The sequence below is a fragment of the Haemorhous mexicanus genome, chromosome Z (assembly GCF_027477595.1).
Source record: "Haemorhous mexicanus isolate bHaeMex1 chromosome Z, bHaeMex1.pri, whole genome shotgun sequence".
In the NCBI taxonomy this organism is placed as follows: domain Eukaryota; kingdom Metazoa; phylum Chordata; class Aves; order Passeriformes; family Fringillidae; genus Haemorhous; species Haemorhous mexicanus.
In genome coordinates, this window is record NC_082381.1 from 63,319,477 (window position 1) to 63,338,330 (window position 18,854).

General features: G+C 38.4%; 1 protein-coding gene across 2 annotated transcripts in view; it reads right to left on the minus strand.

Annotated features, from left to right (window-relative positions):
* Window positions 1–589: 589 nt before the first annotated feature.
* MRPS27 (mitochondrial ribosomal protein S27) overlaps window positions 590–18,854 on the minus strand; it is a 45,160-nt gene continuing 26,895 nt past the window's right edge. For both annotated transcript variants that reach the window (XM_059874095.1, XM_059874096.1), the window contains 7 exons: window positions 12,603–12,717; window positions 12,062–12,140; window positions 10,694–10,809; window positions 9,109–9,211; window positions 6,819–6,961; window positions 5,137–5,292; window positions 590–1,001 (listed from right to left, as the gene is read on the minus strand). In XM_059874095.1, coding sequence (XP_059730078.1) covers window positions 762–1,001; window positions 5,137–5,292; window positions 6,819–6,961; window positions 9,109–9,211; window positions 10,694–10,809; window positions 12,062–12,140; window positions 12,603–12,717 — 952 coding nt within the window. In that variant the 3' untranslated portion in view covers window positions 590–761. The remainder of the gene's footprint in view (window positions 1,002–5,136; window positions 5,293–6,818; window positions 6,962–9,108; window positions 9,212–10,693; window positions 10,810–12,061; window positions 12,141–12,602; window positions 12,718–18,854) is intronic.

Consider the following 18,854-nt stretch of genomic DNA (forward strand, 5'->3'; position numbering starts at 1 on the left):
ATGGGGCATGGGACTGTGAAGGGAATTAGGTCAAAAACCTCATGAAGCAGTGACCAGAATATAAAAGGAAAGTGCACTGCAGTATGAGGCTCCTTGGTGCGTGCCGAGGTGATTGCACATTTCTCTAGTGACTAGAAACAGAGCAAAGCAGCACCAGTAAATGCAGAAATTTCAAACATCCTCAGAGTAAAGACACATCTGAATGCATGTTCAACTGCTAGCTCACTAGGCTGAAACTCTTTGTAGTTTTAAAAATAGTTTTAAAAAGCCTGAAGTTAGGCTTCCTACCTTCCTACTCCATATACAGAAGCTTGGATTTTCCAAATGGGTTGGGAAAAAGAAAAAAACCCAATCAATATATGTTAATCCTCTTAGTGTCTGCAGTTCAGAGTAGCAAAGGCATTCTTTCCTGTGAGAAACCCCTACTGAAACAACTTGTGTTTGAAATTCTTCCCTTTTCTTTTGCTCTTTCCACCCTCTAGACCTTTCATCACAGGCAAGCTACTCCTTATGCCTTTGTTTCTTTTTGTTGTCTCCATCCCATCTCTTGCCTGGCTGATGGTAGATAGAAAGCACAGCATATACAGGATGAAGATTTCTAAACCACATGTGCTTTACTTCAGGAAACAGAGAAAATGAGATGTTTAATTTGCATACAGCAGTCACACCTGCAGCATGATTGAAGTGAAATATTAATAACGGTAAGACTTCAGTTCACAGACAGAGGAGTGCACACCACTGCACCATTCCTAGTTCCAGTACTAAGCAGATGCTTTAGCTAGCTTCCTAGCTTCCATTTCCTGCTTAGCCTGTTCTCTCATCTCTCTTTCTCTCTCAATGAGAAGTACTTGTAGTTCTTCCCACTTCTTGAGGTTCTGATCATATTTTGCAATGTCTTCCACTTCACATTCTGGCAGTTTCTCCTTGACAAGCTGGGTGGTCAGGGTTAACAGGTTTTCAGATTCAATCTTGCCAAGTGAATGCAGTTTGGAGTACAGCTCCTGCCAGAAAAAGAGATTTGGTAGGTGTGTCAAAGAGAAAGCCAGTCAATCACAAAACAATCAGACACAAAATACTTCTCTACAACCAACATATCACTGAATTATTATTATTAGGAGTAGGAGTAGGAGTAGTAGTATTGCTGCTGCTGAGTAGTAGTAGTAGTAGTATTGCTGCTGCTGCTATACAGGCCAGGTTACTATCACAGAGAAGTGTTTCAACCATGGTAGTTGCTACCATTTCTTGAAATGCGAACCTCTAGAGTATTTGTCTTTATAGCAACAAAACTGAGCCAATGAAATTTCATTTTCATTAATTATTCAAATTCTCTTCTTTTTCCAAGTTCAGTTATCTGGTATTAATGAAGATCAGCTGACTAGTCAAAGACTATAAATATTACTCAGACACCTTGGGTATGTGTCTTGCCTCAAAACCAACTGCATGTCTTTATCCATACTGCCTGCATCAGCATCCCTCCCAAGAGGTGTACATCACTTCAAATATTCTCCTTCTACTGCACACTAAGTAACTCCCACAATTTTTCTTCCCAACTTACTGTGTCTGAGGACTACACTTACACAGATTATACAACACTGTTAAAGCAAGTCATATTTTTTCAGGGATATTCTACACTGAAACAGAGCAAAGCCTCAGAAAGGAACTCCAGTTTTCTTTCTTAAGCTTTACTTATACAGATTTCCTGCAGCATAAAATGGTAATACACTTAAGATGATGAATCATCCAGTGATACTATTTCTGGCTTTCTGTGATCTTTAGCCTGATGGCTCCTTAACATTCTGGTTAGTTGCCTTGAAAGTGCAGATACACAACCAAGGAGAAGATAATACAGCACTGGAAAATTCTTTATGCCTTGTTCACTCATTAGGTGACAACACATTTTCCCAACCCTTCTTTCAAATAAAACATTTTACCCAGCCCAGCACTTGCAAATATGTTTAAAGTAAGTATGTGTTCTAATGAAAGGTACATCTGTATGCTCTTCATGTGAATGAAACTCATTTTGCATTGCAGTACAATGGAATGATGATGTGGGGATCATTCTCCTCCAAACAAAATGGCAGTTCTAGAGCCATGCAGATATTCATACTTCCAGTTATCACTGAAAGTTTATGCACTATGCAGCTGATCAACAGTGCTCCTCTTACCCAAGCTCACATTGGCAATAATTTCCAAATGCATATCCCTTCAGCTCCGACCTGGAGGCTCTGCCTTGTTCTTAGGCAGGAAACTATTATGTCCCCTCTGAGGCCTCTCCACTTCTCTTTCCCTCAACCAACACAACTGCAGGCTTGGTTGTGTTTCACCTCGGAGGTCTCTGCTTGGCAGACAGCAGATTAAAGACTCTTTAAAATGCTAGACAGGCAGGTCTGAGAGGCTTGCATATTTGGTTCTGTCTCTTTTTTGATTTTATAATAAAGAATTAAGACAAAGCCAATGTCTTCAAAGCTAATGGACTAAAACCAAACTCAGTAAAGTATTTAGTTGTATTAGTCTCAGTAGGTACATGAGGCATCAGTGGTAAAACTGAAGAGACTGTACGGCTTGGGTTTGGGGAAGAAACTTGACAACTACAGATTCATAGATTAGATATGTAACTAATTTAGATCATTCACACTCTTCCTATTAAACTCTACCAAGGATGTGCTGAAAAGGGGCTGAACTTAAACACAGGGAATTGAAGTACAGAAAGGCAGTAAACTGTAAACTAGCAGGTCTTGTCTCCTAAGCCATCACTGGTATCACTTGTATCCTGGAATACTTCCTGCTCTTCTCTTAGACATTAGTAATACTGATTTAGGAAAGCAGGCTATATGTCCCACAGGTACCAGAAGAGCACATTCTTCAATGGTTAAATCATGATTTTTACAAGCAGTCTCCACAGCTCTGCACACAGACAATTTAGGGAAGAAGGTGCATTGCTTTTGGAGAAGGTGTTTCCAGAATTTATGTGATAAAATGTTTGCTGCCTACTGATCATTGACACAGATGGAAATAATTGCCTGAAGAACATTATAGTGCATAGCAAGCCTCAGCATATAGGATCTGAAAACAGGTAATTACAACACAAATGGGTGTCAGAGTCTAGATTACAGCTCTAACAGCTTTTTCTGAAAAGAGCCAAATGCCCTCAGGTCTTCTTTTTTTTAGTGGAAGCAAAGACAAGTATCCATATCTGTTAGACTTCCATGCCTTTTTCAGGAACTTTACAAATGGTTGTTCTGAAGGCTGGTATGAGACACAGAGGCCATTCCATGGAATACCACAGAGGAGCATGTGTATGTCTGGAGCAAACCCATATGCTCTTGCCTGCATTCTGAGGCGTATGATTTGTGAAGAATTGGAGTGCAGGAGGCAGAAGCAACTGGATTTGAGGTCAAGGAGAGAGACTGGGATATCCCAGCTAATTAATGCAGGGCTGGACAAACTGCAACTGATTTTTTTTCAGCACCAGAAGTGCAAACCCTCTGCTGGGGTTACACAGAAGGGGCAGATGATCTGAGCTGGGACAGCAGCTGGGAATGCACACATCACCAGGCTGACTCAGAGCTGCCACCTTCCCTCACACTTGTAGGATTTATAGTGCACTGTGAACTACATCTGTAAGTGTCCCAGGGCATAAGTGGGAAGAGCTGCTATGGCTGGCCTAATGGATTTGAGAGACGAATCTAGGAACTCCTTCAGGCTTAGCTGAACTGGCATTCTAATTCATGAGCTCCTTTTCTCATTCACACAACCAGAGATTTTGTCTTATTACTGTTGGATGCCTCGATGTCACATGGCTATGTCTTCCTAATAGTCAGACTTTCCTGGTCAGATTTTAAACATTGGGGCTAGTTTTTTGGCCAAAGATCACTCACTGCCATACCAGAGAATGCCTGAATTGAAATTAATTATGGAATTTGTGGAAAGGTTGAGCTGAGAGGTAAACTAGGTTCTTGGCACCAGGCCCCAGTTTGATATCCAGACCTCATTTTGAGCACTGCATTATTTTCTTCAAGGCTAGACAATGGATAGACAATAAGAGACACATAAAAAACTTCTCACTCCCTCCTTCAAAGGACAGTTGTGTTTACCTAGTTCACTGAAATTCATCCAGGCATTAACTACCATATGCTGAATACCCACTGATTCCCAAACACTTCAATTAAAAAGTTTTAACTGCCTACAACACAAGTTTAGTATCTAAAGATAAGTGGCAAAGTTATGTAAGTAAAAATTAAAGTAAGGAAAAGTGCGTGTGTGAGTGTGAGTGTGAGTGTGAGTGTGTGTGTGTGTGTGTGTGTGTGTGTGTGTGTGTGCGTGAGAGCTGAAACCATAGGATATCAGTCTTTTAACTTTTGAAATTTCTTTACAACAGTCTGTACCCAGCACAACTGTCCAAGGCCACAGCCGTCCAGCAGAAACAACGGAAACTGTAAGCCAGGTAAGTTTCAACCTGAAGTACTTGATTTTTACCACACCACAAATCAGAGTTGATAAAGTAAAGATAGCTCATTTAGCTAATTTTGAGATGATCAAATAAAATCAGATTATCAAATTAAATGCACTTATTATATAGATGTGCCTTAATAAACAGCCTTCTGTGTTTCTTAATGTTATCATCAGCATGATGATAACAACCTAAAGATAAAAGGAAGGTGATATGAACCTGATTTAATTCTCCAGTCTAAAAGTACAAGATACAACCTTCCATCCACAAACATAATTATAATGTACACAAATGGACAATAAATTCAGGGTAGTCTCACACCCATTACAAGTTATTTTAATGAGCAAGAGCCCATACAAGGTCAGATAATGGGTATCTAAAGACATACCACTTTTGCAAACAGGACTGGAGTTATCATTTTCATGTATGAAAAGTGAAGACAAAATTTCAGCAGACAGACAAAAGACAAGTAGCCTTGAGCATTTATGTCTTTGTAGGCTGCTGCTTCCTGTTTGGAGAAGTGAAAATGTAAGGTGACATTAGTTTCAAAAATGCCAAACAGAACTCCTGATGTACTGAAAGGGTGCCAGTCTAGCAGCCATAGTAAGTCATCATCTGTATTTTCTAGAATGCATCACAGAGATCTACCACAGCTTAGAATATTTAGAGAAATTAAAATGTCTTACCTTGAATTGGCTGTAGTACTCAGGTACTTTGGACTGCTCTGTTTCTTCTGACTCTGCACACTGCGACTTCTGCTCTAATTTCTTGCCTTCTTCAGCAGATTCCGAATCAGGTTTGGCTTCAAGGACAGACTTCAAAATGGCCTCCAAGGCATCAGTCTGAACAATCACATTTGTCATGGTTAGAATCAACTGTTTGGGAATACAATCTAAGTAAAACAACTGTCATGCATTCAAACAACTTAATTAATTACCTTATATTTTGAGATGACTTCTGTAAACAGAAAACCAAATTCTAAAAGGAAATGAGACAATCTTGGAAGTATTTTGTAGTGGGCTTGGGATCTTGGACTGTGTGGCTCTCCAAGATCCCAAGCATAGTCAATGCATTGCTTTTTGGGCTCTGCTACTGGTACATACAGAGATGCAGCATTAGCAAAGAATCAGCAAGAACCCTCTTTTACAAGTTCTTAGCTATTTACTGAACAAAGTAAGAAGTACCTCTATACAGATAGCATTTCTAGGTATTAATAGCATTTACTGTTTTTAGAGTATCAGTACGGAGACGGATACAATCTTCTATGGACCTACAGTACCAGAGACATACAGCCCTGCTTCAACACCAGGATGTTCATCTACAACCCAGAGCAAGATGAGGAATTCCTGAATTTCTCAGAATTCAGGGAAAAAAATCACAAGTATATTAAGCTAAGTTCTTCAGACCTGAAGTAAGAAAGATACCTCCAAAACCACACACCTGAAGAGGTAACACAAAATCAGTGCAAGTCGCAGATGTGACCTGTCTTGGAATGTCCGGTATTATACTGAGAAGCTTCAGGAAAGAGAGCAATAGGTAGGAGTACCTGCTGAGCAGTGCCCCAGAATTCTGCTTGTCAGGGGAGACTGCAAGTTTAGTAGTGACAGGAGCAAAAGGGAGGCTCCCATCATGAGAGACACCTTCAGGAAAAAGTACCGAGAAGGAGAGACCTCAGTGATGTTTCTATGCTCCAGCCCATGGCAGTGACATACTAAGTTACTCCTAAGCTGTCTGATTCCAGGGTCAGCCTGATTCCCCACAGCACTCCTAAGCCCCAAGTCCCTCATACAGTGCCGACCTCATAAATGGACTGAATCTAGACATCCTCCCTGACTGAAGACTGGTCCAAAAAGCTGACAGAGTGATTTCTAGAAGGTACAAACCTTCTAGAAATCACTCTGTCAGCTTTTTGGACCAGTACCACTTAGGACATCATCTGAGGGCACAGAACACATACAATTAGCTGTAAGAGCAAGCAGACGTGACAGTTCATCCTCACTGCTAAGAAATATGTCTCTGAGTGGTTTCAAAAACTTGGGAAACAAGTGTCTTCCCATCCCTGCAGACACGTGTTTCCGATGACACAGACGCAGGTGTCTCCAAAAGGAGGGCAAGGATTAGAAAACTTACTTAAATGGTTTGTGGCAGTAGCACACACTCATTGCCAAGGACATGCCAGTAGACATTATCACTGGCTCATCAACTTAAGCACTGATTCTGTTCTAAACATTACTTTTCCTGTCTTGGAAAGACCTCTGAAGTTTGCAGGGCATCTTTTCATTAACAAGGCACAGAATTTACAGGTTTTACTGAAGTTTGTTTTATATGAAATTCCCCTTGTTCAGTGGGTTATAGCCTTTATACTTACAGCCTCTTTACAGATTTTGATGTCCCCTGACAATGAAGCCACATTCTCCATCACTTGCAAAGCTCTGCTCAAATATCCAGGTGTCCACATCAGTGGCATTAGATTGTACACAGCTCTTAATCCTTTTGTCAACTCCACCTTCCCTGTAATAAAAACACAGTTTATTGTTAGTGTTTCAATATCTGAATCTTAATGGAACCTGTATAGGCTGGCTCTGGTTTCTAGCAATAACAGCAACTGTCTTGGCTTCAGTGGTAAAAACAACACACTTCTACAAAGTTGCTCTGATAGAATTTCAATTGCTCTAATTTTATTAATGTGCTTTTTTTGCTCAACTTCATATAATTATGTGCATGTTTCTGGTACCTCCTCATTCCCCCTCACCCAGAAATTTTGCCCAGATGGAAATCAGAGTAAGTGGCCAGGTTTTCTGGTTGTCAGGCTTTGTAACAGCAGCTTGTAGAAGGATGCCTGAAGATCTCAGACAAATGTCTCCTCAGCTTTCAGCTGACTGTGGAGCACATGTGCACTAAATCTGATTCCCCAGATTTACCTCCGTGGCCTCTAGGGTTTACTCACCCATAATAGCACATGTTATGTCTAAGTACTCAGCTTACTACCCCTGTTTCTGCTGAGGCTTCCTAAGAGGAAATATGGGACACCTGCCATAAAGGAAATTCTGATTCTTGGTATAAGACAATCTGTGCAACAAGGTGTTCATTGATTTTAGGACCTATGATGTACTGCACCACTTGCAATGTGGCTTTTCTTCGGACAGTAATTACTTGAGATCTAGAAACTCCTGCATAATAGAGGAAACATACATCACATTGTAGTAGATGCAATTTACAATGATTGTCACTCTTGGCCTTTGATTTTGTTATTGTCAGCAAAATAGATAATACCTCTTCCAGTGTAGCTTACCGGAGTTGGTAAGCTCTCAATCCAATTTGCACTCTGGCTATAATAACACAAAACTATGAGAGACACCCTCTTTACATGGAAGAGAACAGTTTAGGAAAAGGAAAGTAATAAATGCACAGACAAAGCCTATGGACCATGGCTAAATTAAAATAGCTGAGGTGCTTGAGGCCAGTCTCTGCCCGTAGACATCTTTTACTCTCCCAGAGGTCAGTTCCATTAGTGTCGGCAAGACTTGGGAATATGCGACATAACAGTAAATAGCTTTTGATCCACTGAATGTCAATGTCATGGACCAAGCACTATTGCTCTCAGACAAGAGTGAAGCACATTTTTGAAATGCAGCCACTATTCCACCAATCTACATGACATATAAAACTCTCCAAACTGAATTCCAACTGGACAGCAAAGTCCCTGTTTCTAACACTATCTCCAGTGGATTACAAACGACAGTGCTAAGAAAAATCCTGCTTTCAAATTAGTTTTCATGTTTATCCCTCTTTTTGACTGAAAATTAGCTTTTTTACAGCCATGATAAATACAAATCAACATCCTAACTCTGCCACCACACATATTTTGAGGTGACATCTGAAGAACAAATTCATTTTTATTACCCTCAATAATACAGTAACAAAACAAAACTTTACAATTAATTGTTGACTACTTACTTTCTAGTAAAGAACCATTTTGTAGAGAAGAACAAAATCTATCTGTACCATATTCCACTAAAGAGTCAGGGGAAATTCAAGAACTGTTTGCCCATTTCCCTTCCCTTCAATTCTGAATATACTCTGATCTAACTTCTCTTTAATACTACATAGCAAGTTATTAACAGCAAAGACTTCTTAACAGATACAGGATAAAGGCTCTGCTATCTGCTGATCACAACCCCAACATTCACTTTACAGTGACTAGTAAAGTTCTAAACATAGTGTTTTCCAGAGTGTGCTCTCCCATCTCATAAGGTTTAAATATTATTCTAAGACACTTATTAACCAGAAAAAGAGCCTGTTGTCCATAACCTTATAATGTGTGTCACAGAAATCTGTATTTTAGGGTATTTTTTTTGATCAACCAACAAACCAATCCCACTGCTATTTAAGAATATCTTCTCTCTATCAGCATCTAACCCAAACATGCAGGGAGCCCTAAAACTGGTTCTGAAGCTGTCTGATTAATCAAATTCAAATCAGTTCTACCCTCCAGGCCTACAAAACAGGTTCACTCGTAACTCTGAAATTGTCCTTCCACTAGTTCTTTTTTTCCTTTGCCTTCTCCTTGATTACATTTTAATAAAACAAAGATGCCAATTTAATTCAGCCACTGAAGACAAGAGGTGAAAGCTGAGAATGTGGGAGGTAAAACTTACCAAGGAATGCATAGCCACAGAGTTGGGAACTAAAACCCACGGTGTTACTTTGCTTTAGACCTGTAAGCAATAGCGAAGCTCCAATATTTCTCTCTTCTTCCCACTGCAAATAATTTATCAACTAAGTAAGTGCTCCTTTAACAAATACAAATATAAAATGACAGCAAAGACAGCATGCATGGCTTTCATCACATCTCAGCAATAAAGTAAAGAACTATTAAATATGCTCAGTGTTCAGTTACAGTATATCTGTCCTGAGAAACAGTACCAATTGTACTGAGGAACAACTTTCCTTGCAGAAGACTAAAATGTGAGTGGTTGAAATTTTCCAAGAAAGTTCTTCTCACTATGTCTACCCCCAGGTCTTAAACCAAACACAGAAAACCGGTTCCAAGCATCATAAGGCGTAGAATGGTACTTTGAACAGTGTATATAAATAAAAGTATCATTTCATTGCTGTCTTTGGATGGGATTACTTCAAAATGCATATTAAATAAGTCACAGTTATATAAATAAGCTTGCCTTGAACATGTCTTATGTTCACACCACCTTTGCTCGCACAATCAGTTTTCAGGAAACACTACACATACCGACAAATGCTCATCTCCACAGTTTGGATACACAAACACAGACAAACACAATGGAAAAATCAGATTTTCATCCCTTTGCTTTTCACATACAAGTGACTAAGCATACTTTATTTCTAGGCAATGAAGAAAATATCAAAAACAGTACATGTGCTTTTCTCTTCTTTGGTGAAAACTCAAATTACAACCCAGTTGAGTAAAACCTGAAAGCACCTCTAAAATGCATTTTGGAAGATGCTTCATGTAACACAGATGGAGGCTTCAAGCATTTGCTATATAGATGACAACATGCTATTGAAGGCTTGAGCAAAACTTCATTAAAAATAGCTTCCTACAGAGATCATGGCAGATCTGACTGAGCCCTTTTACTAAATGAGCCCCTTTTGCAAAGGTAGAATAATGCCACTTCCAAGACCTTGAACTGTCATTCTGGCCTTAAGCAAGCAAGCTGTAAATAATAAATCCATAATCCTTGGAGACAGGAGAAATGTAACAAAATTAATTTTAAAAAACAGATATGTAATAAGAAGCAATACACCCAAAGCCAATTGGGATACCAAAAAAACTAGTATAAATGCTTTATAAGTCTGCAACATCACCATAATCAAGTTCCAATGGTGAGCAATAATCAGCTTAAATGGGTCCTATACAAGAGGTGACACTTTTTTTGGTGGTAATTGATAGAGTCGCTTTGAACTGAAGTATCAATTCACATCCTTCAAATGGGCATGCATTACAACTGAAACTCCCCACGCACCCTCCCTTCCAGAGAAAGGAGCAAAAGGGTTGACAAGTGATTTGATGGTTTTCATACTTGTTTTTTTCTTTTTTCCTTTCTTTCTTATTCTGCAATTGCAAAAAAAAACTGAGAAAATGGAGCATTTTTTTCCTCTGGTAAACTTAGGGGATATTAAGTATGTTAATGATTGAATGTCTAATGACTGCACAACCCTTGGAAGCAGAGGCTCTGTGTATCATTCTGAGTGCGGTCAGCTTACCGTATGTTCAGACTTGGTTGCCAGGTACTGGTATAAAACATAGAGAGAAAGAAGCTGTGTTGATAATTCATCAAAACTTTCTTGGAGCATGATCTCTGTTACTACTGACATAGCATCTATGGAGGAAAACGATACTTAATCAGCATAGCTTCCTTTTGCATCCACTCATGTTCACTGGCGCTTTACTGCTATGGTATACTTTGAAATAATTGAAGAGGAACTTAAACACTTTTTGCAACTAGAATACACCAATAGAATTAGTCTTACTCCTTTGGGCTGCTCAAAAACACTGCAAGAAGGAAGAATGGGTTGAATAGCATGAAACTACAGCCAAGGAGATCTTAAAATCATCTTAGCTCTACACATTTCAGTTGGCTCTTCTTTCCTTAGCTCTTCAATTATTAAAAAAAAAATTTTAAAATATTTATTTATTCTTGTGTTTTAATTACAAACAAAAGAAGACTGGCTTAACTTCATTAGCCTTAGGGTGACAGGAGAGTACAAAGGATAAGAAATGTCACATATCACCCACAGTGGTCTATTCAGCAAATAATGCTCTAGAGGAGCTCTACATGGAGCTCCAGTGACACTTCAGATCAAGAAGAACAGTTTGGAAAAAGGCCTTCAGTTTCACACAGAACAGAAATATGGATAAAATAAGGGGGAATTCAAAGATAGAGGGGGCATGTCTCAAAATAAAAAAACCACATGTATTAATTTATTGTTTAGCAAAATCATTCAGTTCCTTTCCATTATCTGTTTTATAAGAACTTTATGTAAAGGAAAGCTTACTGCAAGTTTACATACTAGAAAACCTGAAGTGAAATTAAAATCGGTCATCAAAATTAATATCTGTCATCAAACATGAGAGGACTCATCCAAACACTTAAACAGCCAATAATGAAAGGTAGCCCCAGTATGGAATTCAGCATAGCTGGCTGCCTCCAGTGACAGACAGAAAGCCTTCACAAATAATTTATGTAGGAAGCTTTTTGAAGAGCTAAATGTATGGAAGATGAATACCAACACACATTTTGATTCTGGTAACACTCTAATTAATTGTCACTAACAAGTCCTATCATATCATTACCGTCTATGTCAGACTTCTAACTGAAGAAGATGGTTTACACTTGCAATAGGATTAATAACAGTAGAAACTGTGAATCTCACAAGTTTCAAAACTATAAAATGAATAAAATCCCAAAAAAATGAGACAAAAAACATGCAGAAAATACTTCAAGGGAAGGTGAAGTTGTGTTTTATAATGAATTCAGAAAAAATATGACTACAAGTTTTTAGTTTAAAGAAAAGCTCTGTAAATATAAGATCATACAACTAAGGATGCAGAATTGGTATGTGTTTTCTTACCTTCATATTTCTTCTGCTTTATAAAGCAATCCAACAAAATATTGAATGTAAAATTATCTGGAAAAATTCCATACTGAACCTGAAGAAAAAAAGGGGAAAAAGTTGTGTGCAAATGAACTGCAGATATCAGAAAGAGCAGAAGAATGACACTCCACACTGATGCAATGTACATAAGCAACACAAGAGATTAGCATGACTCCTGTGATGTAGGCCCTCCAACTTCTGATACACTGGATTTGTTTTAGTATTTTATCTGAGCCTTTCAGACAAGGAATAGCACTGCCTATCATGTTATTATGCCTCCCCTGCAATTATCATGTTTTGGACACCAACACTATTTAAAACCAAAGAGCTTTCTGAGAAAAGAGAGGATTTAACTATTGCTAAAATTCTAGTGCAATGGGTAATTTGTTATTTGACAAAGAAACCTGAACTTAAAACACAGTCTACAAGCCCTGGCTGCAACAGGAATTCCTGTCAAGCCACACTTGAATCAAAAGCTGATCAAATATATTCGTATCTCTTCCTTGGTAAAATTTACCTTGTTTTGTATTGTGTATAAGGCTTTATCTTGGGCGCCATATTTTAAGCACTGTCTGATCCAACTGTGAATGGTCCAGTCTCTTAAGTACCAGGAATTTGGGCTATGCCGAAACCTAAAGATGACAAAAAGTTATGGTGACAATATGACTCTGCTATCACAGAAACAAATTCTGTAATCAACACAACTATGAGTTTCAAAACCTCACCATTCATGAACTCAGATATATATTTCTCCATGTTTGACTTGGCAGTCAATCACCACTCTCTAAAAAGTTCCAGATAGCACTTTCAAATAAGAGAAACAAAACTCTGACATATTAATAGTACGTACAAAGGGGAATCTGACCTTCTCACAAATGCATAATATTTAAACTTCTCACTTTCCAGAAAGCCTACTGCTTTTTTCTTTAAAAAAAAGAATACCGAAAAATAAATGTGGTATATTTATGAAGGCCAACTGAGACTGGTATAAATACTGTGGCTTTTTTGACCTTGTCCTTGTGATAGTGTAAGATTGTATTAGATAATATTTTGATGTATAATATTGCTGGGCTTGTCAAAGAGCTACAACTGATGACATCAGTAAGTATCAGAATTACATCAAAATATAACTGCATCTGAATCTTTGGAGCTTGTGTAATCTGGTGTCTCTCACCCTCTCCAAATCATGCCTCACTTCACCAGTTAAGAATTCATTAAGTTATGCCTCAGCACAGGTCATCCCAGGGCCGCTGCACGCTCCATTTGCCTTAGAAATGCTTCATCAGTGAGGCATACCTCATACATGGGGAAACTCTGCTGGAAAGCCTTTCCCTGCCCCTCTGCACCAGTTTAATCTGTTCTGAGACACCTCAGGCCATGACTTCAGAAGTCTTCCAAGGCAACCCACTCCAGTGCTCAAACAATTCGTAAAATTAAATACTTTTTAATTTAATTTCATCCTAATTCAGACACCCGCACTTTACTCCATATTTGAACAAATGTCGACAAAAAGCACATGGAACTAGCTTTGGCAAACATTCAAGCATCAGTTAAAAGTTCAGTGGTAGGAGCTGCTGCCTTGGTCCTGAGCTGAATTTCACACCCACATGTGAAGAGATGCATGCAGTCTTTCTCAATTCAAACGAAAACTGATCTCAGTCCCCAGCACAGAAGTGACTGCCACTTTCTGTAAAGAACACCAATGACTGAGCTGAGCTCATGTGCAGATGCTTGCAGCCCCAAGCCAAGATGCAGCACCATTTAGAGGCAGGGTAGACTCTTCCATCTGACTGAGCATGCTTTCCAGAACGCTTATCAGATTAATGTGGCCACCAACCCTCTTTCCCCCTCAGTAAATCTCTTGTCTATCACTGAGGGCTACACAGATGACCAAGGTTGGAGAAGTATTGCAGCCTAGAGAGCCTTCAGAACAATGACAGTCATGCCAAAAGTGGAGCTAAACAACCATAGAATATAAATGTAAGTATTTGTAGGTGACATAGAAATCTCCCTATTAAATAAAAATTTAATAGGAAAAGAAAGGCATGCTTTGAATATTAAATTACAAGCATCCATTCTGGTGCTATAATTACTTTCCATTTTCTTCTCTCTGGAGTTCAACTACTGAGAGTAGCAAGAATATATATTTGCTTCCACTAAAGTCCTGTGTCATGAACAAATGCTTTCAGGAAATATCAGTTAGAGGAATTTGGATTAAATCATATTTTGATGAAAAAATTATCTAATTGCTACAGACTCTTTTTCCAGCCATTTAAGAAGGGTCAAGCTGGAATACCAGCACCCAGCAACAAAGCTGCCAACATATTTTAAAGTTTCATTAAATGGTTAATATTGTTTCACAAGTGGAAAACAACAGACCTGTCTTTCAAAGACTCTCTCAAATACTAAGGCTTTCTATTGATAAAATGAAAAGCAAGTATTCAAAACACAACAACAAAAAACCCAACCAGCTGTTTTTAATGCATTTGAATATCCAACTTTTTTCACAGCTCTGTTTATTCTCTTGAGTACACCACGGCAAGAGAGAGCACTCCAATACTCCCTGTATCTTGGGACTGCTAAAGCTTACTGTAATGAAAGTTTCTAGGTTTCAAAGTAAAATTGGATTTGGACAGCAAAAGGCCTAACAGGGATACAATACGGCTTAGAAACAGAATGAAGCTGATCCAATCAACACTCATTGCTGGAATCAATATGCACAAAATAAAGAGGCATGTCATAAAACCTTGTAAAAATCTGCACATCAGCTTTTATAGGGCTGGGACTGATTTTTGCATGAGTATGTGTGTATGTGTATGTATGTGTGTGTGTGTGTGTGTACGACAACCACAGGATCTTTCAGATGTAATAACTGCATGTATGTTACTATTAAGATCTTTATGCTCAGATCAGGTCTTGCCTGCCCCAGGTGCTATGCAAATGAAAAGCAAAGATCTTCTCAACAAAGTAATTTTCTAGCTAACATTGACAATTAATTACAAGTCAGTTGCATGGGAATGAAGAGAGGAAACTGGTGCATGAAGGCAATGTATATGCATGTACAAGATCCCTCAACACTAGACACTTCCTTTAATCCATGATGTGGTAGGACAATTGGAAGTGAAAAGAAAACAACAGCACTGCAAACTTTAATTGTTTCTGATACATATAATGTTGAGATAAGCTGTCTCTATTGTACTAGCTGAGAAACCAACAGAGTATCTGCTTTTTACACTTAACCTAGACAAATCAACCAAATGTTGTGGCAGGCCCTTGTATTTGAAATGGAATCAGGAAAAAGAGGAGGTTGCTCATCATTTTGACAAGCATTAACATCCCCCTCCTTCTCTTTGTCCACCAAACAGGATATAATTAAGCAAGGCAATATGTTCAGGGACAGATGAAAAGACAGAAGGAAGTTAAAACTACAGAAAAAATAGCGTATTCAGAATGAATTAAATAAAGGAAGTCTCTAGCAACTGCTGTGTGTTTAATGGAGAGACCAGAAGGTTATCTTGCAGATGCCTGGTGCTGAAACTCATTTTTCTGAGAACTAATAAAAATCTGAGAAGCCCAAGATTCTTACAATGTGTTCAGAAAAGACAAGAAGGAACTCTTAGAGAACCTCTCTCTGTGTTTTAATGTTATTTAATGGCATTTTAATGTTAATGGCTAAAGAATCAATATGGTCATCCTTCCAGTCATTGAACTGAGAACATATGCCTCCATGGGGAATAAAACCAGAAATATTTGTAATACAAGGAGAGCCTAAAATATCAAGGTCATTGTGAATCTAACAGCACACCGTGCAATACTCCAGAGAATTATTTTTATTTTTAAAAGCCTTTCATATTATGCAGTCCAGAAACTTGATTTTCACCAACAGTTGCTTTGTACTTGCAAAATGATTATAATCTGGAAGAGATAGAAGGAGTTTACAGCCTCAGGAAAAGGCAACCAGAACATTTTTAGCCAAGCAAGTACATTCTCTTGCTCACAAATAGGCCAGCACATTGGGCTACATTGTCAGTTTACTAAGTTACTGCATAAAGCCCTGCTGCTCATTATTTTCAACAGTGCTGGTGCACTCATGCTGTGTGAAAGAAACTGAACAATAAAAAACTTCAACAGACGCTGAGAGTGTTTCATGGGGTGCTGTACTACTACAGCAAGCATGACTTATTTATATTGGTGCACTCACACACTGCAGAAAAGCTGAATTCCTGCCCAACTCATTTATTTCAGTCTTGCAATTTTGTTTGTGCCATGAAGTGGCGATGCACTCTAGTTGCTTTCACACACCCTGTCTTCTCAAGGGAAGTAATGCAGCAAACCTGAAAGCAAACAGAACCACCCCTTGCTGGTCTGCATTCTTTTTCCTATGTTGATAGACGACATTTCATTGCTTTGGGGACAGTCACAAATGAGGAAGATGGTGAAGGAAAATTTGCTGCATTACAGAGGAGAAAGTGCTGTAGAAGTGACATGAGAAAGAGCACTGCTCTGCTCTTCCTGGTAGTATAGAGGGAAAACCAGCTCAGCACATCAGTTCCCATTCTTTATTATCACAAGTACCATTTTGGACTCTGGGGCTTTCTCAAGGGCCAGTCCAATTCCTAGTACCCCCAGAAGCTATCCTTGTGCAAGACACTATTTTTTCTTTTCCCCATTCTCCCCCAATCTGTGAAACAGAAGGAAGATACCCTTTCTCCATCTTTACCTGACCTAATGAGAAAGCATCTTGTAATGATCCACCCATCCTACGCATCCTATCTCTCTTCTTTTAAAACTAGAGAGAAAGATGGATCTTCATGTTCATATACTTTCAACGGGAGAGTCACAGATTACTTCTCATCCACTTAAAATTCTACAAAGTCCCAACACAAAACGTAAAGAGACTTAAAATGAGTAAATATAATAGGAAATATCTCTGCAAACCAGGAAGAAGCTATCTCAATGGAATAAATCCAAAGCAACTCCACATTTTACAAAAGTCATACAGGGCTGAGAAGCACATTAACAATGCCATGTTTTTTTCTTCCCAGCACATTTTTTCAGCTACAGTGCATAATGATCAAATGGATTCCAGGCAGGCTTAGCTTGGAAACTGGAAGGCTGTCACCCAAAACTCTCCCTTTGTTTGTCATTTCAAGCCACAAGCCTTGGGGAAAATAATCTACATTTTAAATGGACCCAGAGGAATTGCTCATACATCAGCATCAAAGAAAACAATCCTGGAAAAGCAATCATTATTGAGAGAAATTTATTTTAAAAAATGAACAGAACTCTATATTTCCACCTCTTCTTTGACTGCCATTTTAGCCTTCCTCTTTTTTGTATAAATCTTGTTAACATTTCATGTGTAAACCTACCAGTCCTATAGGAAATGCCACACACATTAACTGTCTACACTCAAAAACAGAGGAAATGTTGAAATAAAATACTCAAGCAGTATGTGTACTATAAGAAATCAATTATCAAAAGCAGTAATAGGACAGGTTAAAAAATTAGACATGACAACTGTAACAGAGCATAGTCTAAGGCTGAGGCAGAATCTTACGCAAGCAGAAAACTGGTTTGCAGACTCCCTGAAAAAAACCCTACGTTCAGCCCCTATTCTATTTTAATTTTTATTGACTTTCCCCTGTCTTTTATTCTGAACTAATTTAACTTGATTGCTTTGATATTAAAATTAATTCTTCTAAATTAAGCTCTCTCCACCTCCACAGGAATTCATATTTCATGCACAACATTTTTTGTTCAAGATTTGCACAGAGCTCTTACACCATTAATGCATGTCTGATGGCCCCAAAACAGACCTAAATGATCAGATATGGAGAAACTACAGAACAGAACCACAGTCAAACATCAAGGCTGAGCAGGAGACTTTAAGGATATTTTAAGTATCATGTCTTGTTTCATGTTATACCACATTAACTTTTTACTTCTGTTCACTTCAACATTATAAGTCCACCTTCTTCTTAATCCTTAAGCTTAGTAATAAGTCTAGATTTGGAAAAGGAAGTATTTTGGCTAGATGTACCTACTACACAGTTATTTAGGAAGATTCAGGATTTCACCTGGTTAACTTTCCTCTACCAACAGCTGAAGGGAGAAAATTCAATATTCAGTAGTTTCAGGGTAGGTATTGCATTGCTCAAAAGTACATTCATGCACAGAAAGCTCAGCTTCACAAAGTCTCTTTCTAACAGTGACCATCAGCTAGGATGTAGTTTATTCTTTTTTGACCTAGCTATTTTGACAGTTTTTCTTTTTTTTTCTGCCCATTGTTGTCAGCCTCATATCACTAAATGCTATTCCTCCTTTTGATGAATTTACGGCACCTTCAAGAGTGAAGCATAAGGAACAAGACTTATTACATTAAAAGTTTAAAAAACAGTATGATCAAAGAGTTGCAAAATCCTAGATAAATTTTATAAATTTCAAAATAATGTATGAACGGACAAGCACTTTACCACAGCATGAAAGAAATGCTTTGCTAATACATAAATAGACCTAAGAGCTATCACAAAAGAAATAGCAATACAACAGATAAGGAGCCTATGGCAAGTCTGAAGCAATTTGTAAGTATTCCTGGTATTGCAATGTTTTAAACAACTACTGGTATTCCTGAAAAATATCTGAATTATTTATCAATGCTTCCATTCAGAGGTAGTCAACCTAACAGAACTGCAGTGAAGCTGCTCTTCCAACCTTCGGCCAGCAGGTTACACCAAGCAGCCCTAAACCTCCCTAGTAATATTTACAA